The following is a 26,059-nucleotide window of genomic DNA, read 5'->3' on the forward strand; positions in this document are numbered from 1 at the left end:
GAAGGCTGAAACCCCAGTGGCCTCGTCTGTGACTGCCGTCCTACCCTCCGGGATTCTGGCTAGCTGTGTCTCATTTGCTTAGGACCCTCACTTTCTGCTCTGTGTGTGGGACGCAAGGTTCCTGGACAACCTCTTCATCATGATCATAACCCAGTAACTCCAGAGCCAGAGGAGGCCCTTTTGCAAGATGGATGCTTCATAGTCGTCCCCCTCCACACACACACACACATCCTTCCAGGAGCCATAAGTTAGGGAAGCCACAGGACAGGGTAGATGAGGACTCGGGTTCCACTGGCAGTTGGCCGTGAAGTCATAGGGTTCTGTGAGAAAAAGAAGGTTCTAGACTAACTCAGCTGTACCTGCCTCCTTCAGCAAGATTCACTGAAGAGGTGGGTGGAAGGGCAGGAGCCCACTACCGCATACTTAACTGCTCTCAGGGGTCCCCAGCCTCTCCCGACTCATCTCCCAAAGGGCCACAGTCTCCACTCCTGACCCTGTCTTCTCCCCAAGATACAGACCTTCCCTCTTGACCCTCACTTCCCTGAGTTCCACAGCCTCTCTAAATCCTTTCCTCCTCTGACCCAAAGCCTTCTCTTCTGTCCTTTAACCAATCCCCAGTCCCTGCAGCTTTCTGGCCTGGGAATACTTGCCTCCCTCCAGCCAATCTCCGCCACCCTGGTCTTGGTGTCCGGCTCTGGACATCCACAGAGGCACTAATGCCATAAAGCTGGGCTACAGGTAGTGACTGCTGGTGAAGCCATGTCAGGTGAGTGGAGAGGAGGGGTGAACCTCTAGCAGGGCTGCTCTCTGACCCAGCAGGAGCTTGGGATGGCACTGAGCAAGGTTAAGGAACTACTGTGTCCCTGTGCGTGAGCTTGCTAGGTGCCTCCTTCTGTTGCTAGCGGACAGCCCCTCACTGGGGCTTTCACCTTCACAACTGAACACTGTCACGCTCGAGGACCTGGAGCTTCTCTTAACAGAAGGCCTAGCCAGTCCCGAGCCCTTGGGTGTGGATAACTCAGAGAGGTATGAGTGCAGTGGCCTGGCGTCCAGCTGTGTAGTCCCTGAACACGACACCCCTAAGCAGCGGAAACAGCTGGATCAGTGGTGAGCCTTGCAGAGTATGAAGAATGGAGATGACACGCGGGGGAGGGGGTAACTTCCAAGAGAAGCACAGCTTGACCCAGCTGCTCTGGCCCTGACCAGGGTAGCTGAGCTGCAGGCTGAGGTGGTTCACCTGAGGACACACAGGGAACGCTGTGAGCATGCCACACTGGGCCTGCTTCGTGAGCTGCTGCAGATTCGTGCTCGTGTGCAGCTCCAGGCCTCAGAGCTGCGCCAGCTGAGGCAGGAAGTGCAACAAGTGGCCTGGAGCCCCGAGAAGGAGGCCTTAGAGGTGAGACATTGGGCAGAGCAGCAGACACAGGCATGCAACTCTTCCTGGTGCTTGGAACAGCTTGCTGGACCCTGACCCTACTGATTCCCGTGGCTCCATGCTCTGGCTCCTACACACCCACCTGCACTGGTGCTGGAAGGACTTTGTAGGCAGCAGACTTGGCCTGCCTAGTCCTCCTTTCCTCCTTACAGCTGTCTGGGCCCCAGAGCCAGAACCAGATACAAGCCCTGGATAAAAGGTAACACACAGAGAGACAAGCATAAGCTTTAGTGGGAGGGGCTGGGACCACTGCTTCCCTGCAGCAGCTGGTGTTAGATAGGGCCTGTGTGGGTGTCCCTTCCCCCAGGTAATAGTGTTTAAATGATACCTATAGTAGTCCAACGCAGACTAGGTTCTGCATACAGTGGGACCGACTGTCCAGGTGGTGGAGGCTGGTGGTCAGGCCCCATGGCTACAGCTGCAGCTACAAAGGCTGCCTAGCTGCTCTGGGGCTGGCAGAGAAACTCCTTATGTCAGGCTGGTGGAGGTCCGAGAGGCTTTGACACAGATCAGGAGGACACAGGTGCTACAGGACACAGAGCGGAAATGTTCCGAGCAGGAGATGAACCTCAGGTGGGCCATTTCCCTGGATTATCGCCAAACCAGTTTTGTGTACACGTTGGGAGTCTCAGGCCTGTCCTGCCCTGTGCCCCTAGTGCCGCCAGTGGGTTGTCCTCTGCCATTAGTGCCGCACTGCTGACTGCTGGGAACCCCACCTTCCTGCTCTCCTTTATTTGGTGCCTTGCCCTCACTAGGGACTCCAAAGTCTATTTCCGCTTCCATGTGTGACCTGGCAGGTTGTGGAACCCAGCCTAAGATGGACCCAGGGTCCCAAAGCCCACCAGCCTCCCTGTGGTTCCCCAGCTGAGTTAGTGTTACCGCACCTACTGCCTCTAGGCTGACCAAGCTGACTGACTTGCTAAGGCAAGAGGAGCAGGGCCGGGAAGCAGCCTATAGCACCCTGCAGAGGAACCAAGAGGACACTAACCAAAAAGTGGACCGTGGGTTGTCCAATATGCAGGTACCTCTTAAAAGCTAAGCCTAGCTAGCCTAGGCAGGAGTCATCCAAGTCCCTGAGTGACCTCCAGTGTCCCTAGCCTGTGGCCTCCTGTGGTTGTTTACAGTGTATACAGTAACACAAAGGTAGGCTCACCAGTGCTGCCCTGCCTGATGAGGTGGCCTCTCATCCCACCTGGCATTGCCCACTCCCTGACATTAGCTGCGTTCTCGGGTATTGAAAATTTACTTGTGCCATCGCATAGCCACATTTCAAACGCTGTGTTGTCTCTCACTGACTATCTCAGTTGAGCTATCAGAAAAGAAACATCCGGTCCTAAAGCCCCTTCTGCGGCTATATTCAGTCTCAGCTTTTCCCTCAAGTAGGAGTCACAAATTCCTAGGGAAGAATGTCCTCCCTTCTACTTGGAACCCTTAAGAGGGGCCTCTTTTCCTCATGGGGCTGAAGAACCGTTACGCATGCCTGCCACCCAGCTCCTTGGCTCTATAAATAGAGACTAGGGACCACAGCTGCTGTTCTGTGTGTCCAGTCTCCTCACAGGACAGTGTGGGTTGAGTATACTGGGTGCTTCCAGCTGTCCCAACATCATTTTGCTGCTGAGGGGTAGTGGCATCTCCGTCTGAGCTGCTGGGAAGCTAACATATTGGCATCAGCAAGAGTACAAGAGCTTTGGGAGAAGGGTTCCTCATAGGCTAGGCACTGAGGGCCCAGGCCCTTTGAGGGCCCTTCAGCATTGGTGTCAGGACTTAACACCCCAATATCTGTGTTTTTTATAATTAAGTTTTATTGGCACAGAGCCATGAGCATTTGTTTAACAAAGTGACAGTGGCGACTTTGGACAAGAGTTGGGACGCTTCACAGGAGATCCTGTGAATTCAAAATGTTTGCCATCTGGTCATGCAGAAAAAGTGACTGAGGGATTGGTGTGTAGCTCAGTTGATGGAGTACTGGCTTAGTATGCATGAAGTTCTGGGTTCAACCTCCAGCACCCCTAAAACTGAGTATGGTGGTACACACTTGTAATTCTAACCCTTGGCAGCAAGAGGCTAATTCAGAAGTTCAGTATCATTCACTGCATGACTGATGTGAGGCCAGCCTGGACTACATGAGACCCTATCTTAAAAGAAAAATAAAGACTAGCGGTAGGTGCTGCACACCTTTAATCCCAGCACATGTGAGGCAGAGGCAGACAGATCACTGAGTTCAAGGCCAGCCTGGTCTACAGAGCGAGTTCCAGGACAGAGAAACCCTGTCTTCAACCCGCCCCCCCCCCCAAAAAGAAAAGTAGCCAACCCTGTTTTAGGCTTCCCTCCTACAGGGCAGGGAGAGCAGCAGTGGCTCAGATGATGTGAAAGCTTCCCTGAGAACCATCTTCTCCCAGACTCAGAACCTGAGAGCTAGGCCTGTTGTCAGGAGAGCCCTATGACCATGAAGAAGTTGCTAGGTAAATGGATATTATGAAATAGGTTTCTTAAGATCTTTCTTTGGTACATGTAGGGAGGTGAGAGCCTCACTGAAAAGCTCTGGCTAACCTCAAACTCCCAGAAACCCCCTGTGAACCTCAGCCTCCTGAGTACTGCAGTTACAGGCATGTGCCACAACTTTCGACTTTGTCAAATCCTGGCAATCCTGGGGAGATTAAAGAAAACATGTTCTCACTACAAGAGGGGAAGGGGCCAACAGAGTTAAAGAGAGGCTCCAAGTTCAGCCTGGCAAACAAATAAGCGTTGTGGGGCTTCTTACAGGTACATGGGTAACAGGCGGCGCAAGGCCAAAGAGCTCCCATGACCTCACTGTCAAAATGTTCCCTCTTCTATACTCCAGCACGGAGTAGTTGGGTAGGGGGAGTGGTGGTTGTAATGGCACAGAAAGGTCTTATGACTCTCCCCCCTCTTGCCCAGAGGGACTGTTAGCCCCACTCCCATAGACAAAGCTACCTGCTCAGAGCCGTTTCTCATGGCCATTACTGCAGACCAAGATTCTCAAAGGTGACCACAGCTGTTCAACTCCATAATGACACTGGCTACTTCAAGTCCTAAAGGTGTGAGGTAGAGAGGCCAAAGGCTGGGTTGGGTCTTCAGACCCTCAGAGCAGCAGGCGTGCAGCATAGAGAGGAGGCAAAGCCCGAAGGGTTCCGTCTGGTTTTCCCTCCTACCCCCTTGATGAGGCCTGTGCGTTGGGTGCTCCCACTTGGATGGGGATACTCTCACGCCGCCTCATACTGAGGCTGCAGCTCGGCATGAAATCCAGTGCCCCTTGCACAACCTTCCCTGGATGCATCCGGGGCTCTGAATGTGTGCTGAACTGTCTGGACTCCTGTGACCTTGACCTTTAGGGACCTTTCTGGCCTGTGAGCTAGCGTTTTGAGGGACAGTGGGTCCTATCTGCCCTACCTTCCTTCCTGCCCAGTGCATGCAGCCTGGCTGTGCAGGGATTGGAAACATGGAGGGATATACCAGGCAGGGAAGGATGACCAGTGAGGAGGCTTCAGGTGACCATGTGACCCCTCCCAGGACCAGGTGACTAAATTCAGCGAGGATATGAGCATCCGCTTCCTAAAGAGGGAGGCCAAATTGTGCAGTTTTCTTCAGAAGTGTTTCCTGGCCATGGAGCAGGTGAGAGCCTGGGCGGAGCCCAGTTCCTCACAGATTGCCCGTGGGGGGGGGGGGGTCCCAGATTCACAGCAGCTAGTGCTGTCTCCACAGAGAATGAAGTCTTCAGAGAGCACACGCCTGATGGCAGAAAGCAGCCTTCGAGAGGAACTGGAAAGCCGCTGGCAGAAGCTACACGAACTGACAGAGGAGCGCTTGCGGGCCCTGCGGGCACATCGTGAGGTGTGTGGGCCTGGGTGGCCAGAAGGTGGGGAGATGGGGTTGGCACCAAGGCTCAGGGCCACTTCTGCCACAGCAGGAGGAGGAGGGTCACCTACTGGAGCAGTGCCGGGGCCTGGACAAAGCTGTAGTCTACCTGACCAAGTTTGTGCGACAGAACCAGGTGTCACTGAATCGTGTCCTGATGGCTGAGCAGAAGGCCCGGTGGGTGTTGCATCAGGACAGTGGGCCACCCAGTCCCTTGCTCAGCTAACCACTACTGAGCTCAGGGGGAATGTCCTGCTTCAGCCCCTGCAGCTGTCATTTAAACACTAGGCCAGTTGGGTATGTTAGGACAGACTAGCAGCCCTCTGCTGGAGCTCCTGTCCCTCCTCCCTGACCCTCGCTCACAGCCCCTTCTTGGTAGCACCCATCCTCTGATTCATGGAATCACTTGGAAGGTCCGAGAGCTAGCGAGCAGGTCCCCTCACTGGGTAGCGCTAAGGGACAGTTTGAACATCAATATGCAGAGAGGCCAAGGTGAGCTTGGAGGAGAGCCAGGCCGGAGAGCTGGCCTCGTACATCCAGGAGAATCTGGAGGCTGTGCAGACGGCAGGCAAGCTAGCCCAGCAGGAAACTCAGGGTGCACTGGAACTGGTAAGGGGCTGAGTGAGGTGGAGGTCGGCGGGGATCCTTGTGTACATAGGCATCAGCTAGCCTCCCTGACTCCATTGTCTCGTGCAGCTTCAAGAGAAGAGCCAGGTCCTAGAAGGGTCAGTGGCAGGTCTGGACCAGCAGCTGAAGGACCTGAGTGACCATTGTCTAGCTCTCAGCTGGAAGCTAGACCTGCAGGAGCAAACACTGGGTGTGAAGCTGTCCCAGGTGAGGTGGGCAGACCCCCACTGAAGGGCGGTAAAGGAGATGGGGCCAAGGGTAGAGACCTGATCTCTGCATGAGGTAGGGCAGCTCCTGCAGGACTCTCAGCCTCTTGGCACTCTCTCTCTCTTTTTCTCTTTCTCTTTATCTCGCTCTCCTTCCTCCTCCTTCCCTCCCTCCCTTCCTTTCAGCAATTCCCCTTTAATCCCACATGTCTTTAATCCCAGCACTCGGGGAGGAAGAGGCAGGTAGATCTCTGTGAGTCTGAGGTCAGCCTGGTCTACAAAGTGAGTTCCAGGACAGCTAAAAAAAAACCTGCTTGAAAAAACAAAGAAAAACACCTTTTAAAACATACATTTCGGTGTATTTTGTTTGGTTTTATATTTTATTTGAGTTCTTTTATATATTTTTTATTTATGTGTCTGTGTGTACATGCCACATGTGTGTGAGTGCTCAGACAGGCCAGAAGAGGACATCAATTTCTTTTTTTTTCTTTCTTTTTTTTTTTTTTTGGTTTTCCAAGACAGGGTTTCTCTGTGGTTTTTGGAGCCTGTCCCCTGTCCTGGAACTAGCTCTTGTAGACCAGGCTGGTCTCAAACTCACAGAGATCTGCCTGCCTCTGCCTCCCAAGTGCTGGGATTAAAGGCGTGCGCCACCACCGCCCGGCTAGGACATCAATTTATTGAAGCTGAAGTTACAAATGGTTGTGAGCCACCCAACATGGGCACTAGGAACCAAACTCCAGTCCCCTGGAAGAGCAGCAAGTGCTCTTCAGCCCATTATTATTTTTTTGTTTTTCTTTTCTCTTAATTTGGCTCACAACCATTTTTTAAAGATTTATTATGTATACAGTGTTCTGCCTGCATGTAAGCCTGCTGGCCAGAAGAGGGCACCAGACCTCATTACAGATGGTTGTGAGCCACCATGTGGTTGCTGGGAATTGAACTCAGGACCTCTGGAAGAGCAGCCAGTGCTCTTAACCTCTGAGCATCTCTCCAGCCCCTTGCTTTGTTTTTTTTTTTTAATTTATTTATTATGTATACAATATTCTGTCTCCATGTATGTCTGCAACCAGAAGAGGGCACCAGACCTCATTACAGATGGTTGTGAGCCACCATGTGGTTGCCGGAATTGAACTCAGGACCTTTGGAAGAGCATGCAATGCTCTTAACCACTGAGCCATCTCTCCAGCCCTTGATTTTTTTTTTAAAGAGAGGATCTTACCATATAGCTTAGTCTGACCTGATACTCCTCATTTTCCTGCCTTATCCTCCTGAGTGTTGGGATGACATGTCTGAGCTCAACCCTAACCCTAACTAAGACTCAGTGGTTTTAGTACATTCCTAGAAAAGTTATCAGCAAAGTCAGATTCAGAGCTTTCTCAGCACTTCAGAGAGAAACCCAGGGTCTAACAGTCTCTCTTCTCCCCTATCCAGCTCTGAATTGTGGGCTGTAGGCCCTTAATTCCAACCCTTTCGTCTCGTGCTTCTCTCTTGGGCTGCCTTCATGGGTCACCCCTGTTGTGGGGACCCATGCTTCATCTCCTTACAGCTGGATAGTGTTACCACATGTGGGCAGGTCATGTCAATAGACGTGGGGGCCTGTTCTCTTCGGTAGCTCCTGTGAACACACCCCCTGATATGGCAGCTGGATCCCCAACCTTGGCTGGCTCTGCCTCCTTTCTGGGCATGTATGGCCAGAGAGAGCAGCTGCTGACAGGAGCCTTTGACCACCATGTCTGTATCCCTCCTGCAGTGCGACAGTCTCTTCTCTATCCTGTCACTACTAGCTGTCACCCCCTCAAGGACATGGCCCTGCTCAGCTGGATGACCTTGCCTCGGATGACCACCAGGGCTGCCATAGGTCTAGCATCCCTGTCCTCTGCAGTGTCTGGCCAGGCTGTCCAGGCCACTCTGCCTCCTGTCTACCCACCTGTGCACCATCCCTCACTGGATATTGAAATTGTAGGTGCAGGCTGCATGGGAAGGTGTAGAGAGGGAGTCCCTGCAGAATCTGGTCCAGTGGCTAAAAGAGGTCTCAGCTCACTTGCAGGAGGTGCAGGAAAAAGTGAACAACCTGCCCCAGCAGGTGGGTAAGGCCAGGGTGCACCTGTTCTTGCAGATCCAGGCCTTGGCTTGGCTTGAGCTAGCCTGGTGCTCCCAGGTGGCTGTGTTGAGTCACCTTAGGCGCCTACATTTTCCACACTTCAGATAGAAAATGTCTCCAACAAGTGTGTTCTTCACAAGAGTGACGTGGACCTGAGGATCTCTGCCGAGGGCAAGGCCAGGTGAGGTTTAAAGCCTCCCAGGCCCCTGGGACTTCCTGATCGTCACTGGTCCCCACAGGATTCTTCCAGGCCCCTCCCCTCTGCACCTGTGCTTGCCCCATCCCCAGCCAGTCCCACCCTGAGCTCTGTCTCCTGTGGTACAGCTTGTCCACCCTGTGACAACCTCAGGAATCCCAGCTCTGGACTAAGCCTTTGCCTTGAGCTCTGGGACCCCCTACAGCCAGCCCTTGGTGCCCACAGAGAGTCTGAGGTTGAGGCTGTGCGACAGGAGCTAGCCACCCTGCTGATGTCTGTGCAGTTTCTGAAGGAGGAGAACCCCGGACGGAAGATTGCGGAGATCCAGGGCCAGCTGGCCACGGTATCCCTTGGGCCCCAGGAAGGCACCTGCATCTGTCTCCCTAAACTCTGGGGTCTTGGTGATTCTGTAGTAGTGGGTGTATCTGGACAGCAGCAGTCCGTGCCTACCCATGATTGGAGCTGTGTTTAGTTTCAGAAGCAAATAATCAAGTTAGAGAACAGCCTCCAAGCCAACAAGACCATCCAGAACCTGAAGTTTAATAACGAGACCAAGCTGGTGAGAGGAAACTCTGGGAGAACCATTGACCCCTCACCCTCTGCCAGTCTGCCCCAAGTCCCTTGGCTCCTGTCTGCTCCATGGGGCCCCAGGCACTTCACTAGCGGTGTGCTGCTGATCAGTGTTTCCTAGACACGGGGCCCTACTGCTGGGCTTCCTGCATAAACGATATCCCCACATACACACATCCTCTGCCCGCCACTGTGATCCAGTCCCCATTTCTCTGCCGTTGTTTCATCCCCCGTGGGTCCTGTTAACACCGTACTTCTGCACTTGCAGCGGGCAGAAGAGATCGCAACCCTGCGTGAGAGCATGCTGAGCCTGTGGAGTGAGGAGGGCCCCTGGCCGCTGACACTGGGCAGCAAGCGGGTGTTCATGTCCCTGGTGAGGCAGCGGTTCTTCATCAAGGACATAGCCCTGAGCGAGATGGTCCCTGTGAACTCCTGGGGCGTGTATCAGGCTGTGAGGTAGGCAGCTGAGAGCCTGGGTCTCCCAGCCTCGAGGAGTTGTGTTATGTATGAACTGTGTCTCTGCGCAGGTGGCTTCAGTGGAAGACAATCCTCTTGAACCTGGTGGCCCACCAAAGGGCAGGAGCAATCTTTGCGATGACCTGCTGGAAGCCTGAACCCAAGATCCTGTCCCAGAAATAAAGATGCCAGTTCTTGTACCTGTTGGAGCCAGAGTCTCCTGTTGTCTGATGGAACAGCTTTTCCGCAGCTCAGAGGGTTGACAAGGGTGTCAAGTAGTGAGAGGGACCAAAGTCAGAAGGCCCAGGTTATTTGACCCTGAAGGACCCTTTCTGCCCTGCTTAGCCCCAGGCCCTTTTATCACTTTTCCTGGGATTTCTATACAGGGATACCCAGGCCACACCTGGGACCCACCCCAGCTGCCTCTGAGGACAAATGTAAGGAGTAAGGACACAGGGTCCTCAGATCATCCTCATCCCTGCCCAGCCGCCGTTAACACCAAAGTGCCACCAAGGAAGCCATTTGTGAGCATGAATCCGGAGAGTCAGCGTCTGTGCTCCTCTGTGTGATCAAGCACTAGGGAGGTACCTGGGCAACAAGGAGAGGCTGGGTGCCTGAGAGAGGGCCACTGCTGCCCCAGCACACACCTGACCCACCTACTTACTAGATCTCAGTCATCGGTGTCTCCTCCAGGGCCTGGGTGCCTCCACTCTGCAGTTCGGAGCCACCCTCAGCAGACCAACTGGCCAGCAGATCACTAAAATCTGGTGTGCCTGGATGCAGCAGGCCTAGTGGGTTGGGCACAGGCTCCTTCCAGAAGGATGGAGGCAATTTCCTTTGGGTCATGGGGGTGATGTGGCTATACTTCCTCTCTAGCCTCAGCCTTTGACAAGCTGACACTCTGGGCCTGGAGAACTGCCGGAGCCCATAATCAAAGAGCTCAGCCAGGGGGCCCAGCGGTGGCACCCTGTCTCCTCTGTGGCCCAACCTGTGCATCTGACCCTCAGACCCCCCCGGCAAATTCACACTGAGCTCAGCAGCCTCCTCTTCCTCTGGGGGCCCATCCTGGGCCAAACATACCAGATCAGCATAGTACAGATCCCGGGCAGAGCAGCTGGCTAGTTGCCTGTCAGAATAGATGTCTTGGGCATCTGGGTCTTGCCCTGTGTCCTTGCGTCCAAAGTACCGCTGGATGTCACCGCTGATGAGCTCTGAGAAGCGCAGCAGCTGCATTGGGGTCTCCGGGCTGCTGGGACTCTGGGGGGCCACTCCTGAGCTCTGGGAATCTGGGCTGCAGCCCTGTGGCCCCTCATCTTGCAGCTCATGGTCTCCCTCTTCCTCTTCCTCCTCCTCTTCTTCCTCTTCGGAAGTATCTGGAGCCTCCAGGTCTGTGGGCAGGAAGGACTGGTGTGATGGCAGGGGCAACCGGAAGTCACAGACAGGCCGTATCACACCAGCAGCCATCTTGTTGAGGTCTCCAAAATTCAGGGTGGGGTGGTCCTGGGGTAGCAGACACAGGCTGGGATGGAAGTAAAAGGGCAGGTTGGCAAGTTAGGGCTGGCAGTGCCCACTGGATATAGCCTGAATGTATGGTCCTGAAAAAACTGTCTCGGCTCACTCTTCTCTTGATCACTTGGACTCCTGAGCTCAGAGAGGACCTGCCTTAGCCAGAGAGGCGCACAGGATCCTCTTGTGTAGGGCGGGGCCATCATGGTACAGAGGAACCATTAGAACCCACCACAGCTGTGATCGTGTGATCAGGCAGGCCACAGAGTAAGGTAGGAGACAGAAGACCTAGAGATCAGAACTGCCCAGGCAGGCAGGGACAGGCACTGGACAAGGAGTCTACTTTGTCCCAGCATGGATTCTGGTGGAGACAGGCCCAGAGCTCTGGCAGATACTGTGGGGAGCTTCAAGGGCTGTGGTGTCTAAAGAGCCCCACCCTGCCTGGGTCCTCCCTAGCTACAGTCACAGCTCTGGAGTTCTTTTCGGAGGAGGGACATTTTGGGTTTTTTTTTTTCTGCTTTGGTTTGGTTTTCTTTTGTCTTGAGATAGATTTCTCTCATAGCCCTGGCTGTTCTGGAACTTGCTATGTAAACTGGATTGGCCTCAAACTCACAGAGGTCTGCCTGTCCCTGCTTCCAGAGTTCTGGGATTAAGGGCCTGTGTCACCATTTCTGGGAAGGGATTATTTTTTAAGAAAAAGGTCTAGAGCCGGGCAGTGGTGGCACACGCCTTTAATCCCAGCACTCGGGAGGCAGAGGCAGGCGGATCTCTGTGAGTTCGAGGCCAACCTGGTCTACAAGAGCTAGTTCCAGGACAGGAACCAAAAGCTATGGAGAGGGGCTGGAGAGATGGCTCAGCGGTTAAGAGCATTGCCTGCTCTTCCAAAGGTCCTGAGTTCAATTCCCAGCAACCACATGGTGGCTCACAACCATCTGTAATGGGGTCTGGTGCCCTCTTCTGGCCTGCAGGCATACATGTAGACAGAATATTGTATACATAATAAATAAATATTAAAAAAAAAAAAGCTATGGAGAAACCCTGTCTCAAAAATCCAAAAAAAAAAAAAAAAAAAAAAAGGTCTAGCTAGACAGTGTTGGTGTGTGCCTTTAATCCCAGCACTCAGGAGGCAGAGGCAGATGGATATCTGTGAGTTTGAGACCAGCCTGGGCTACAGAGCAAGTTGCAGGACAGCCAGGGCAACGCAGAGAAACCCTATCTAAAAAAACTAAAAAACAAAAAAGGGGAGAAGGGGGGAGGGAGAGGAGAGGAGAGGAGAGGAGAGGAGAGGAGAGGAGAGGAGAGGAGAGGAGAGGAGAGGAGAGGAGAGGAGAGGAGAGGAGAGGAGAGGAGAGGAGAGGAAGGAGTCTCACTTGGAGAACCTGTGTCAACCCTGCCTTAGCCTCCTGAAAGCAGAGATGAGAGGCATGAACCACCACACCCAGCTAGCCCTGTGTTTTAATTTGATACCTGACCACAATGTGAGTGCCCCCCACCCAGACCTCCTGTGAAAGGTGGGAGGGACAGATGGAAGATCCCTAAAGGAGTGGACCCCACAGATAGTTGTGCAGGTCCCAAAAGGCGCAAGGACAGCTATTGAGCCTAAGGAAGAGGCGGTGGCTGGGGGAGTAATGTGGCTCTTCCTGGCTGAATCTGGATCCTAGAGTCACCAGGCTCCTCCACAGAGATAGGGGAGCAAGTATCTACCTAAGTGTATCAGGAGATGATCACTCTCTGAGAGGTCTGAGTAGGAATGGCCCTTGGTCAGAGCCCATCCCCTCCCTGCTATCCTGAAACCCTGAGCTTGGGCAGCAGAGACTGGCCACTAGCAGTGTCCTACATTGCTGGGTCCCTCTGTCTCAGGAGGTGTCCCGTGGTCCTGACACTAGCCTTTGAGGATAACTGCTAGTGGAGAACTCAGTGCAGACATATTCCCTGTGGGAGGAATTCCCCGCTTATCCCTCCTCACCATCCCAGGAGACTCCAACCCATACACCCAGGCTCCTACCTGATGGGACTGCAGCGCTCAATCAGCAGGCCCCTCCACCTGGGGTGCAAGCATTTATAGCTGGGCTCCACAACTGCCTGAGGCTGGCAAATATTTGGCAACGGCATTGTCATCGCAGACTGGGCAAACAGATCCCGTTTGCTTTAGCGCCCAGCAACCAGAGCCCCGCGGGGGGAGTGCCCGCAGACTGCCTCACCTGCACGCAGCCTGCCTGGGGACCATGAAGTGTTTGCCTCAGGCCCAGCTGGCCCACACCCTGGACCCGAGGACCCTTATCTGTGCTGCTGATTGGGGCCCCATCCAAGCCTTGTCAAATAGGCGGAAAATTAAATTTCATGCTATTTTGAGTTCTGGAGTACGCCTCTCCAGAGGACATCCTGCCTGCAGTGCATTCTATAAACCATGCTCTGCAGCAACAGGACCTAGAGCAAGGGGAAGCGACTGAGACTATGCAGCCACCCACCAGGACCAAGATAGGAGCTAATACTTGCACTCCCCATAACCCCTTCCAAGCTCCTCCAGCCTCTGAGCCTTATTTGTGCAGCTGAGATCAACCGGCCCAGTGAGCACTGTGAGGAGGACTCTCATGTGGTGGCTGCCACCCACTTGCCCAGAGCCCAGCTGTAATCGTAGTCAGTCCGATTGAACCCTCTGTGTCTTGAGCACCTAGAGAAAGCACCTCCCTTCTCTGCTTGTAAGCCTCCTGGCTGCTCCTACACGTAAGTGAAATTGGGGGACTCCAGTGCCTGCCTGACCTCTCTGGTCCTCCTAATGCCCTCGGCCTTTCTGGTGGTTATTAGCTTCCTCTGGCTTCTTTAATTGCTGATCTCAAATTGGGTGGTCCAGGAACAACAGGAAATTATTCTCTGTCCTCCTAGAGGCCAGAATCCAAACTAGGCTGGTTTCTTTTTCTTTTTTTTGGTTTTTTTCGAGACAGGGTTTCTCTGTGGTTTTGGAGCCTGTCCTGGAACTAGCTCTTGTAGGCCAGGCTGGTCTCGAACTCACAGAGATCCGCCTGCCTCTGCCTCCCAAGTGCTGGGATTAAAGGCGTGTGCCACCACTGCCCGGCCTTAGGCTGGTTTCTTGTGGGAAGTTGAGATCCTAGGGCGGCCAGCCTCCTGGTGTTTTGTCTTGAAGCTGTCATTGCCATCGATGCTGTCATCTTCACACAGGCTTTCACTTTTTTAAAAACCTCGGGACAAGGTCTTGCTATATGGCCTACGTTGGCCATAAACTGGTGGCCATCTGAGTGCTGGGATTGTGGGCATGCACCACTATGCATGGCTGGCAACTCTTACAAGGGTGTTCACGCTGGCACCTGAGTTCTGCACATCCTCAGCTTCAGTAGTCACACCAACAAAAACTCTTTCCAAATATCTTCACACCCTATGGCTTAGGGTGGATGGCATTTAGTGGGGACACTATTCTAGCTGATCCAGGTACCCTCTAGGAAGTATGTGACCCCGGGGCACTCAGTTGCCCTGAAGTAGCCCCCAGTGAATTCAGGTGTCATCAGCTATGCCTCTGCTGAGGCTAGTTCCAAGGACAGGAAAGTGGCTCATCACAGAAATACTTTCACTGTCTTGGGCCCAAAGCATTTGCTGATTGTCTCTAAGTTCAGCTCTTCACCTGGTCAGGCGGTTAAGAGCAATGTGGATACCATTTGCCTCCCCTGGGTCCTTCCTTGTTCCAAGACACCACTCCCACTTTGGGCAAGGACAGCACCTTGGTTTCAAGCTATTGTAACCTTCTTGGTACCCTTGGGGCCCTAATCTGCAGACTGAGGTTATATCCTCTGACACTCCAGCACACTGGCCTTCAGCCTTTTCCTGCGCCTGAGCCCACACTGGATGACTTCAGTCGGTCTGTGACTCCTGGAGAGTAGGAGATTAGGGGAACCAACCCTGAAGATACTGTACACCTGGTCACTGTAGTCAGGACCCTCGCCCAGCATAGGCAAAACACAGGGAAATGAAAGTCCTAAAGATGAGACCCTCTAACGGCTGGGCTGAATTAGGGATGTGCTGAGCTTGGGAGATTGCTTGCCTAATGAGCTCGAAGCTCTGGGTTAGATCCCCAATGCCATATAAACTGGGCATGACGGTGCATGCCCATAACCCCAGCATCAAGAGGTGATCCTTGGCAAGATCAAGGCCACATTAGGCTACATCAGACCCTGTGACAAAACAACCTGTGGGCAAGACTGACACCTGGCATGAATGTCTGGAAAGCTGCCCTTATCTAAAGACTGGGTTGTATGCCTGGAGCTGGGTCCTGGAGAAGGGCAGCATGGAGCAGGTCACCTATAGGCCTGACAGGACACTGGAAGACTCAGGGAAGGCGATGGCATAGCTACTGCCAGTTCTGACCTCTTCTTAGGCAGGAATCGTGGGCATATCCCCAGCGAGTACCAGATGAGACTTCCCCCATGGAATGAAGTGTTTCTGGCTAGGTCCGCTTCTAAGTGTCCGTGCTGCTCTGGATTTCATCCACTTCTGACTCTGTTAGACTCCAGGGTCTAAGAACACTCTCTAGTCTTGGCTGTGGGTGGCACTGCTTTAGCCCCAGTCAGCTTCCTTTTCACCCACCAAAGCCTAAACCCACCGGAGAACCAGGCATGGGGTTGGGGTATGTGTGTGCAGTTACTCCGAGCTGAAGCCACATCACCCTCTACTGCTGGAGGTGAGAAGAACATGCTGGCCCAGGGAAGGGATGAAAACAGGTGTGTGACCTAACAGTCACAGGTGGGCCTGGGACAAGCAGGGAAGAGGTAGTCAGGGCCTCAGGGAGTTGGGTAGAGTACCCAGAAGGGCATGTGAGTTGTGGCCTGCATTCCACCCGACCAGCCCTGGAGACGGGAAGACATACTGAGGCTCTAGTGCAGACTGCCACTGGCTCGCTTGGTTAACCCTTGCGCTTTCTGAGCCTCAGGCTGGGGGCTTCAAGGAGAGGAAATGGGACACAATTCTGCCCTGGAGAAGGGTTCACCTGTGTGATCAAAGACTGGACTTTGGAAGAGCTTGGTGTGAGGTAGGGGGATGCAGATGGGAAAACTGAGGCAGGCAGAGTGTCCCAGCAGAGGAGAGAGTCTGAAGTCTCAGCCACTGCCAAGGAGTTAGAACCCCCAAGGTCATCCCAGAGGGGGTAGGTCAGACACACGCAGAGGCTAGCAGATGCTTCACTGTGGGTTTGAAGATAAAGGAACAGGACTGTGAACTAAGGGATTCTGGGACTTTCAGAATCGGGGAAACAAGGAATCCAGTTTTTCTTGCAGTCTCTGGAATGTCACATGACGCCTCAATTTCAGGCTGGTGAAACTCTCCTGGACTCCAAACTTAGGTGGATTCTTGGGACTCCCACCTAAGCCACACAGCTGACATCCAAAGCTTTGGCAGAACAGGAGCACCACAGTGAGAGTCATGACTGCAGATGGGACTGAGTGGATTTCTCAGAACCTGTGACTCACAGCATGGGGAGCCGCTGTACCAATGTCCTAGTTGAGATCAAGCTCAAGTGAGGCCAAGAACTTCAGAGCCGCCAAGCTGTGGTGGCACACACCTTTAATCCCAGCACTCGGAAGGCAGAGACAGGTGGATCTCTCTGAGTTCAAGGCCAGCCTGATCTACAGAGTGAGTTCCAGGATAGCCAGGGCAACACAGAGAAACCCTGCCTCGAAAAACCAAAAAATAAAAAGGAAAAGAAAGAGAACTGCAGAGTCAAAAGCTGGCTGTGGTGAGGTCCATGATTGCAATCTTATCTCTAGGGAGCCAGAGACAGGAGGACCCTGGGATTTAGCTAACCTAGTCTTTTTTAGTGTTTGTGGGGGTTTTGTTTTGTTTTTTTGAGACAGGGTTTCTCTGTTTAACAGTCCTGGCTGTCCTGGAACTCGCTTTAAAGATCAGGCTGGCCTCACACAGAGATTCGCCTGCCTCTGCCTCTGGATTGCTGGGATTAAAGGTGTGTGTCACCACTGCACAGCTAACCTAGCCTTCTCGAGTTTCACACCAGTATGGGATTGTCAAAAAATAAAAAGGTAAGGCTGGGTGTGGTGGCTCAAGACTTTCATTCCAGCACTGGGGAGGCAAAGCCAGGCAGATCTTTTTGAGTTCATGCTAGCCTGACATATGTAGTCAGTTTCAGGACAAGCCAGAGCTACATAAAGAGACCCTGTCTCAAAAAAATTAAATGAAAAAAATCAAAATAAATGCAACAATAAAATATCAAACAGTAAAAGCTAAAAAGTAAACAGCACCCGATAAACCACACCTAAAGTTGTCCCCTGGCTTCTGCGTACATGTGCACACTCACAAGTGCCCTTCCCACATACATGCACACCCCACTACACATGCACATACATATCATACATACACGTATACAAGCTAGGATGGAAGATTGTAAAATGCGGAGAAGCCAGAGCAGATAGTTGTCTGTGAAGAGAAGCCTAAGATGGGCCTATGGGGCTGGCAGAGCAACGGGAGGCCTGAGGAAGGAAGTCAGGGAAGGTGCTTCTGCACAAAGCCAAGCAGAAGGAATGGATCTTACAGGGAAGACTGAGCGTACCAATGGAGGGAAGAACTGGAGACTTAAGGGCGTGGTTAGGGAGTCACCCCCTTTTCCACTGCTGAGTTGTGAGCCACGTTCACAGCAGACCAGGTAGGTATCCTGCACGTAGTTGGACTCCAGCTTCTGTTTCTGGTTAGGCTTGGCTGGAGGACTCTAGATCAGTGGGTGGCACACTTTCCTAGAAGAGTTGCTTCACAAGCCTAGCTGGCAGTTAGTGGGTGGACAAGGCCAGGTCAAGCCCCTGTCACCCTGGCCTAATCACCTGCCATTTTGGGACCCTGGAGAGACCGGGGCTAAAGCATATGTCTTAGCATCTGCTCCCTAACTGGGCTATGTTTTGGGTTGGGCCCAGCAAATGTCTTTTCCTGCTGTCCCCTGCTCCGCCAGTCCCCACCCACTGTCAGGCCTCAGACCTTGGGAAAGCAGGACTCTGCTCTTACAGAGACACAGACCTGCCTGCCCCCGGCACCTGGTATCTATTTTCCTGGGAAAATCAATAGCTCCAATATGTCAGCTCTTAAGTGGAGCTACAATAAATTACCTTGCCATTAAGCATACTGGCGGCTGCCGCCTCTGCCTCCCCATTAGGGAGACATTAGACTTCCTGTGAAATTTCTCTGTGTGCTTTGCAATAATGAGGGCTGAGGTGTTGGTTTATGCCCCTGAGGGGCGAGGCAAAGGCTCCACACACAGTATGGTGGCATAGCACATCTTGGAGCTTCTACTATAGGGCTGCTGCTTCTCCAGCTTCCTGGCCAGACTCCTGTAGCAGAACCTGTCTGAAAGAGTGGTTCCTCCAAAGAAGTGTGTGCCTTGAACTCACAGAGATCCGCCTACCTCTGCCTCCCGAGTGCTGGGATTAAAGTCATGCGCCACCACCGCCCGGCTTGTGGCTGCGGTCTTGTGACTGAGTGCCATAAACTTGGTGGCTTAGAACAACAGACATGTGGGGCTGTAGAGCCAGCACAACAGTTCAGAGTACTCACGACTCTCACAGAAGAGGTTCTGTTCCCAGCATCCACATGGTGGCTGGAAACCATCCCTCACTCCAGTTTCAGGGGACTCAGCATCCTCTTCTGGCTTCCATGGGTACCGGGCACACACGCAATGCACATACATACATTCATTGCAAAACACATACACACAAAATAGATATTTTTTTTCAAGGCAGGGTTCTCTGTGTAGCCCTGGCTTTATGGGACTCACTATGTAGATGAGGCTGGCCTTGAATTCACAGAGGTCCGACTGCCTCTACTTCCTGAGTGCTGGGGTTAAAGGTATGTACTATAACAGCCCAATTTAAGATTTTTAAAATTAAAAAAGAGGATGTAAGGCCAGGTGGTGGTGGTGCATACCTTTAATCCCAGCATTTAGGAGGCAGAGGCAGATGGATCTCTGTGAGTTTGAGGCCAACTTGGTCTACAGAGTGAGTTCCAGGATAGCCAGGACTGTTTCACAAAGAAACCCTGTCTCGAAAAAAAGCATGTATTCCTAATGGTCTGGATTAATGGTGTGTCACCACCGCCTGGCTTACATATACTTTTTTTTTTTTGGATTTTTCGAGACAGGGTTTCTCCGTAGCTTTTGGTTCCTGTCCTGGAACTACCTCTTGTAGACCAGGCTGGCCTTGAACTTCCAGAGATCCGCCTGCCTCTGCCTCCTAAGTGCAGGGATTAAAGGCGTGCGCCACCACCGCCCGGCCATATACCTTTTTATGTGGCTGGTAAGGTTCAAACTGGGTCCTCATGCTTGCACGGCAAGGACTTTACAGACTGAGCTGTCCCCCCAGCCCTACGATGTCTACTTCTGTCTCTGTTCTGAGACAGTCACTGAGACTGAGATGGGCTCACCCTAGGGTGAAACTCTAACTCTTGCTCCACCTTCTTGCTTGGTCCCATGGGCTGTCCTAGGCAGCTCGTGTCTAGCTTCCCTATAGAGATCCATCCAGGAGCCTGGCTCCCTGGCTTCACACTTAGGGCCTCTAGAGCTTTACTACCTTCGGGAGGCCACCCCATCCCACCCCTCAGCTTGCACATTACCTATAGTTAAGTCCCTAGGTGCTGCTAGGTCTTTGCCAAGAGAGTGGAGTCATAGTGTGGGGTTCTGTGATGGAACAGGTGGGGCAGGACACAGGGAGGAGGACCTAGGTGGACAGGTGCCTCTGTTGACATAGCAGCTCTCAGCCAGGGTCCTGGGTTGGGCCTCCTCTCGGCGTGGGGAGGACTCACAGGTGTTGCTGGGCTCCAACATCTCTGGTATTGCTCCTGCTCTAACACAGAGAGAGTGCCTTGGGCAAGAACATGAGAGTGAGGCTTTCCCCACTGCTAAGTGGGCACAGGAAAACAGCATACTTCAGGTCACAAGGAGGCTCTTGATTTTGTTCCATCCTGGGGTAGATTACAGATCCCGGGACGCTCTTTTGCCCATAAAACAGTAAGTAATCAAAAGCTGAGGTCTCCTTCAGCACCACAGACTGAGTGTGCTGCCCAAGGAGGGAGACCGTGAGCAAAGGGAGGGCAAAACCAGGCCACAAGGTCCCAGCCTTCCTTATCTGGAGGGAACAAAGCAGGTAGGTTTACAGATGGCCCACTCATCTCTCGGTTGGAACAGGTGCAAATTTCCCTCCACGTTATGGATCTAATTTATTTCAGGTCCCTTTTTCCCTGGGTGTAAAAGTTTAAGTTCAACCCTCTAGCAGAGGAGCTTCAAGTGAAGACAGGTTAGTGGGCCTGAGTGTTTAGAGGTGATCTTCGTGTCTTCAGGAACTAGGCTGCTGTGCTTGAGGGGTTGTGGCTCTCCTTCTCTGCAGCCCAGTGAAGGCGCCCTCCACTTCCTCAGGACTGCTGTGTAAGAATGGACCTCCCAAGCCGGACGGTGGTGGCGCACACCTTTAACCCCAGCACTCGGGAGGCAGAGGCAGGTGGATCTCTGTGAGTTTGAGGCCAGACTGGTCTACAAGAACTAGTTCCAGGACAGGCACCAAAGCCACAGAGAGACCATCTCAGAAAAACAAACAAAAACAAACAAAAAAAAATGGGCCTCCCTCCAGCAGGATACATCACTAGCAGCTAGGGGCTAAAGAGTCATCTTCCTAACTTTTCCCTTCACACGCTCTGGTGTCTTCAGCCTTCAGGAACTGTCCCCTGAGCCAAATAAAAGCATGGGGACTCTGCTTGCTCAGAAAGAATCCTAGATTTCTGGGACTCACAGCTGTCTGACCCATGAGACAGAAGGGGAGGCATTGACATTTTTTGTGACTGGTTCACAGATCAAGAAATCCAGGCCAGGATAGATCGAGAGAGAGACAGAGACCCAATTTGGAGCAACGGTCTGAGCTCTTAAGGTCCAAATGAGGAGCAGAAGGAGGGAGAACATGAGCAAGGAAATCAGGACCACGAGGCGTGCACCCACCCACTGTGACAGTGGAACTGATCTATTGGGAGCTCTCCAAGGCCAGCTGGACTGGAACTGAATAAGCATGGGTTGAAACTGGACTCTCTGAACATGGCGGACAATGAAGGCTGATGAGAAGCCAAGGACAATGGCACTAGGTTTCGATCCTAATACATGAACTGGCTTTGTGGGAGCTTAGCCTGTTTGGATGCTCACCTTCCTGGGCCTGGATGGAAGTGGGAGGACCTTGGTCTTCCTGTAGGGCAGGGAATTTGGACTGCTCTTCAGTATCGAGAGGGGGGAATGGACTGGGGGGAGGAGAAGAGGAGTGGGGATGGGGGAGGGGAGTGGGGGGAGGGGGCAATGTGTGGGAGGAGGGGGAGGGAAATGGGAAATGGGGAGCAGTTGGAAATTTTAATTAAAAAAGAATAAAAAAAAAAAAAAAGAAATCCAGGCCAGGTGGTGGTGGTGCATGCCTTTAATTCCAGCACTTGGGAGGCAGAGGCAGGTGGATCTCTGTGAGTTCAAGGCCAGGCTATCTATAGAGCTAGTTCCAGGGCATCCAAGGTTGTTACACAGAGAAACTCTGTCTTGAAAAACAATACAAAACAACTTATCCATGTTGTATCCCCCACCCCCAACTCCCTACCTCCGGTGTGATACAACAGCACAGGTAGGTGCACAGAAGACACTGTTAGGGCTGATTCTGTTTCTTGGTTTTAATTTTGTATTTTAAATTGGGTTGGTGTTCTAGCTATGTAGCCCAACCTGGCCTGAAACCAATGATCCTCCTGTCTCTGCCTCCAGTGTTGGGATTACAAGTTTGCCTGGCTAGCGCTGATTCTGAAGATACATCGAGCCTCAATCAGCTCCCAGCTCAAAATGCCAGGCACACAGTGGTAGAGGTACGGGGTGTCGTTCCCGAAGCGCCTCCCTGTAGGCTGGTACGTTGTTCAGGGTCTGGACATCCTGTGGTCTACACAGAGCCATTTCCATTCTCCCTGAGGGCAAATGAAGTCTGGGGACCTGGGGCAGTCTAGGTGAATGCGATGCCCCGACATGTCCTTTCGAGTGGATGGCCTGGCCGGTGGCGTCTATGGTGCGAAGGCTTCCCAGCTTCGGGCCTGAGGGCATAACTGAGGCGGTTGTAGCTGGCATCGGAGACATTGGCCAAGCAAGAGGCTGAGAGCCCGGATGGAGCGCTAAGAATGGAGGACGCGCTTCTGGAGAAAAGGGACCAAATCACTTCCGTATGATGGTCCTGGAAAGAAGACAGCAGATGCCAAGGGTTCTCAAGTCTGTGAGCATCGCCGGCATCAGACTGACCAGCCCTTGGGTCTTCCGAGAGCGTCCCCGTAGGCTCAAGTCCCCAAGGAGAGACTGAAAACTAGACCATCGCCAAAGCCGGCAGGCCATCTGGGCGGGGCCCGGGACGGAAGAGCTCGCGGCAGGAAACACGTCATTTCCGTTGTGCGACGGGGGACACACGTTGTGTAGTCGTGCAAAAGAGGCAATGTGAAGTTCGGCTTCCGGTTTTGTGCGACGGAAGTAACGAAATCGCCGTGCGCCGCAGAGTGCGAGCCGAGGTCGCTATGTACGGTGTCCTGTGTTCGCGGGCTGCGGGGTGAGCGCTGTGAGGTTCTGGTGGGCTAGGGCGGGAGGCGGCCGAGGCGGCGGGACGCTTACTGCTGACTCTCTTCCAGAGCGGTCCGGGCTCTGCGACTCGTGGGCTGGGCTTCGCGAAGCCTGCATCCGCCGCCCCATGGCCGGTCTCCAGCCCGACCCACAGACAGGGAAGAGGAGGAGGAAGACCCCAACCTCCCCATCCAGTTTTCCTCCAGCAAAGCCACCCCAGACCGCTGGACGGTGGAGCATTCCCTGGGGAAGCAGCAGCAACGGCCCTGGTGGAAAGTGCTGCCCATCACCGTCAGCCTCACAGTTCTGATCCTCTGGTGCTATCTGAGGCAAGAGACCAGCACGGACCAGTGGTTGAGAGAGGTTTTGGGAGAGGTAGACAAGGAAGACGAGGAGGAGCCAGACGATCGTCTGGAGGAAACTGAAGCTCCGACTTTCTACGGAGCTAGAACGTAACGGTTCCTGCTGAGGAAAGAAACAGGCAGTCGTCCTTGTTTCTTTGTCAAGGTTGGCGATTTCTGACCTGGTACTGCGTGCGTCTTCGATGCTTTTAAAGGACTTGGATGGCGCTGAAACGCGAGAACAAGCACGGAATTGGGGGCTCGAAATCTGACCCTTGCCAGACACGAATGCCCAGTGCTTACGTCCAAAGGACTTTTGAGGTTCATAGAAAAGGTTTCGGCTGCACCGTGCGCTGTTGAATTTGTGATGTGTTTGTACAGCCTAATCATGTTTCCAGAGCAGTTCCAGTGGGGGTGTTACCTGCAGGTCATTTGCTTTCTGAGACAGAGTAACTTCAGAAGTTTTACACTTTGTATTGTGCCACGGTGTGTACAACATCCGTTGAAGCTACTTTAAATACAAACAAATGGAAAATACATTTGGTAAAGCTTATTGAACACAATTCTCCCCTCCCCTTGCATCAAGTGGTTTTTTTGTGGTGGTGGTGGTGGTCGTGGTCGTGGTGGTCGTTGATTTTTGATTGTTTTGAGACAGAGTCTCCCTGTATAGCTCTGGCTGGTCTGGAACTAGCTGTGTAGACTAACCTCACCTCAGCCAGGGATCTGCCTGTCTCTGCCTTCAGCTCTCTAGTGATGGGATTAAAGATGTGTACCAGGACCTATGGCATCTTGTTTTTAAAAAGAGTAATTTTTTAGGCCAAGCAGTTAACCTTTTCTGTTTTTTTTTTTCCCCTTCCATTTGAGAACTTAAAACCAAGCAAAACAAAAACCAGTGCTTGCCAGAAGTGGTAGTGGATGCCTGTAATCCCATCACTTAGAAGACTGAGGCAGGAGGATCCTAAGTTTGAGGTCTGCCTGGGCTACATAGGGAGACTCTGTCTCAAGAAACAAAATGATTTTTCAATGACACAGTGAATTTTTGTTTCTGCCTTTTTATTTTTTGAAGAAGAAAAAAAAATGTCAGGGGCTGGAGGGATGGCTCTGCTACACTTTCAGAGACCTGAGTTCAAGTTCCAGCACCCACGTGGTGGTGGCTCACCTCCATCTGTAGTGGGAGGCGATGCCCTCTTCTGGTGTAAAGATGAACATGCAGATAGCACACTCATAGATGTATTAGATAAATAATTTTTTAAATTATTTATTTATTTAGTATACAATGTTCTGTCTGTGTGTATGTCTGCAGGCCAGAAGAGGGCACCAGACCTCATTACAGATGGTTGTGAGCCACCAAGTGGTTGCCGGCAATTGAACTCAGGACCTTTGAAAGAGCAGGCAGTGCTCTTAACCACTGAGCCATCTCTCCAGCCCGATAAATAATTTTTTTAAAAGGTCACATTCCATGCAGCAGTCCCACAGTACAGCTAGGCTGGTCACTTCTCCCCAGTAATGTGCTTAGTTGAACTCACGAGCAAGAGAGAGCTTTGGCTGTTTGGCACAGTGGGTACACTTAAACATCTGTTTTATTTTGTGCTGTTTATTGTTGTTTTTGTATTTTGAGACAGGCTTTCTAGGGAACCCCGTCTGTCCTGGAACTTGTTCTGTAGACCAGGTTGGCTGTAGCTCTTGTGTTCCCTAAGGTGCTCAGCCTGGTGACTTCTCTGGGTAAACATTGGCTAGGGAGAGGCCCTGCAAATATGAGCCAGCACAGGTGATTGCTGCATGCACACGAGGTAGATAAACCGTTAGGAGGAAAGAAACGATTACATACAACATGTTCTTTCAAAGGGAAAGTAGTTAATCTAACAGCCACTTAAAAATTAGGTTTATTAGCCGGGCGATGGTGGCGCACGCCTTTAATCCCAGCACTCGGGGGGCAGAGGCAGGCGGATCTCTGTGAGTTCGAGACCAGCCTGGTCTACAGAGCTAGTTCCAGGACAGGCTCCAAAACCACAGAGAAACCCGGTCTCGAAAAACCAAAAAAAAAAAAAAAATTAGGTTTATTTTATGTGTATGATATATGTATGAGTACCACATGCTTGCCTGGTGCCCATGCAGGTCAGAAGAGGGTGTCAGTCCCTGGAACCGGAGTTATGACTGTGAGTCGATATATGGGTCCTGGGAACTGGCCTTGGGTCTTCTGAAAGAGTCAGTAACCACTGAGTCATTTCTCCAGCCCCAACAGCCACTTTTTTTGTAAGCTCTTAAAAATGGACGGTCTTAGTAGTGTTGGGCAGTCTCTCAAAAAGTGAGCTAAGCCGGGCGGTGGTGGCGCATGCCTTTAATCCCAGCACTTGGGAGGCAGAGGCAGGTGAATCTGTGAGTTCAAGACCAGCCTGGTCTACAAGAGCTAGTTCCAGGACAGGCTCCAAAAGCCACAGAGAAACCCTGTCTCGAAAAACCAAAAAAAAAAAAAAAAAAAAAAAAAAGTGAGCTATTACACACAGAGAAAAACTTGTTCTTTTTTTCCCCCATTAGTTCTAGCACTGCATAACAGCTTCAATAAAAAAGGAAATTTCTAGCCAGGCACTGGTGGCACGCACTTTTAATCCCAGCACTTGGGAGGCAGAGGCAGGCGGATCTCTGTGAGTTCGAGGCCAGCCTGGTCTACAAGAGCTAGTTCCAGGACAGGCTCTAAAGTTACAGAGAAACCTAGTCTCAACCCCTGCCCCCATAAATAAATAAAACGGAAACTTTTAGATCTTATGTGGGCACCACAGGTGATCTAGTTTTCAATTCCCACTCCGCAGCAATCTTTGAGATGTGTTTATTCCTCTGTAGGTGCCCCTGTCTGTCCTTCCCTCTTTGTTCTGTTTGATCTATTTTGAAATGACAATGTTCCTGTGTTTTTTGTTTTGAGACAGTCTCGGGTATAGCTAGGGCTGGCCTAGACTCACTATCTCCACCTCTTGAGTGTGAGGATTACATGCTTGTGCAACCACATCACCTTCCTTTTTTAAAAAAAGTTAATTTCAGGGTTTATGGGCTAGGGCTGATGCTCAGGGGTGGAGTACCTGGCTAGCAATCACAAGGCCCTGCGTTCTACCTCTAGCACCACAACCAAAACAAGCTACCAAAAGCTTCAAACAAAT

The 26,059-nt window shown here is 52.2% G+C and overlaps 3 protein-coding genes across 3 annotated transcripts; 2 read left to right on the plus strand and 1 right to left on the minus strand.

Moving 5' to 3' along the window:
• The first annotated feature begins 759 nt into the window (after positions 1–759).
• Ccdc154 (coiled-coil domain containing 154) lies at positions 760–9,667 on the plus strand. Its single transcript, XM_057773288.1, has 17 exons — positions 760–766; positions 840–1,107; positions 1,207–1,396; positions 1,588–1,634; positions 1,913–2,008; positions 2,333–2,456; positions 4,967–5,068; positions 5,159–5,287; positions 5,364–5,488; positions 5,794–5,920; positions 6,008–6,145; positions 8,108–8,227; positions 8,350–8,426; positions 8,667–8,784; positions 8,914–9,000; positions 9,280–9,467; positions 9,539–9,667. The coding sequence occupies exons 1-17, from the start codon at positions 760–762 to the stop codon at positions 9,648–9,650; spliced, it is 2,055 nt and encodes a 684-aa protein (XP_057629271.1). The 3' UTR covers positions 9,651–9,667.
• A 461-nt stretch (positions 9,668–10,128) lies between these two features.
• Percc1 (proline and glutamate rich with coiled coil 1) lies at positions 10,129–13,012 on the minus strand. The gene is made up of 2 exons (XM_057776586.1): positions 12,979–13,012; positions 10,129–10,986 (listed from the first exon to the last, which is right to left on the minus strand). The coding sequence occupies exon 2, from the start codon at positions 10,929–10,931 to the stop codon at positions 10,131–10,133; it is 801 nt and encodes a 266-aa protein (XP_057632569.1). The 5' UTR covers positions 10,932–10,986; positions 12,979–13,012; the 3' UTR covers positions 10,129–10,130.
• Positions 13,013–22,455: 9,443 nt separating this feature from the next.
• Positions 22,456–23,460, plus strand: LOC130878028 (ubiquinol-cytochrome-c reductase complex assembly factor 4). The gene is made up of 2 exons (XM_057775787.1): positions 22,456–22,558; positions 22,638–23,460. Exons 1-2 carry the CDS (start codon positions 22,527–22,529, stop codon positions 23,023–23,025), a joined length of 420 nt encoding a protein of 139 aa, XP_057631770.1. The 5' UTR covers positions 22,456–22,526; the 3' UTR covers positions 23,026–23,460.
• Positions 23,461–26,059: the final 2,599 nt, after the last annotated feature.

Source organism: Chionomys nivalis, chromosome 7 (assembly GCF_950005125.1).
Source record: "Chionomys nivalis chromosome 7, mChiNiv1.1, whole genome shotgun sequence".
Classification (NCBI taxonomy): domain Eukaryota; kingdom Metazoa; phylum Chordata; class Mammalia; order Rodentia; family Cricetidae; genus Chionomys; species Chionomys nivalis.

Bases quoted from the DNA above. Each gene is read 5' to 3' on its own strand.
- Ccdc154 (XM_057773288.1), top strand. The intron at 5,288-5,363 runs GTGTGTGGGCCT...CTGCCACAGCAG, and splicing joins CCCTGCGGGCACATCGTGAG to GAGGAGGAGGGTCACCTACT. The intron at 5,921-6,007 runs GTAAGGGGCTGA...TGTCTCGTGCAG, and splicing joins CTCAGGGTGCACTGGAACTG to CTTCAAGAGAAGAGCCAGGT.
- Percc1 (XM_057776586.1), bottom strand. From the start codon at position 10,931: ATGGCTGCTGGTGTGATACGGCCTGTCTGTGACTTCCGGTTGCCCCTG.
- LOC130878028 (XM_057775787.1), top strand. From the start codon at position 22,527: ATGTACGGTGTCCTGTGTTCGCGGGCTGCGGG. The intron at 22,559-22,637 runs GTGAGCGCTGTG...ACTCTCTTCCAG, and splicing joins CTGTGTTCGCGGGCTGCGGG to AGCGGTCCGGGCTCTGCGAC.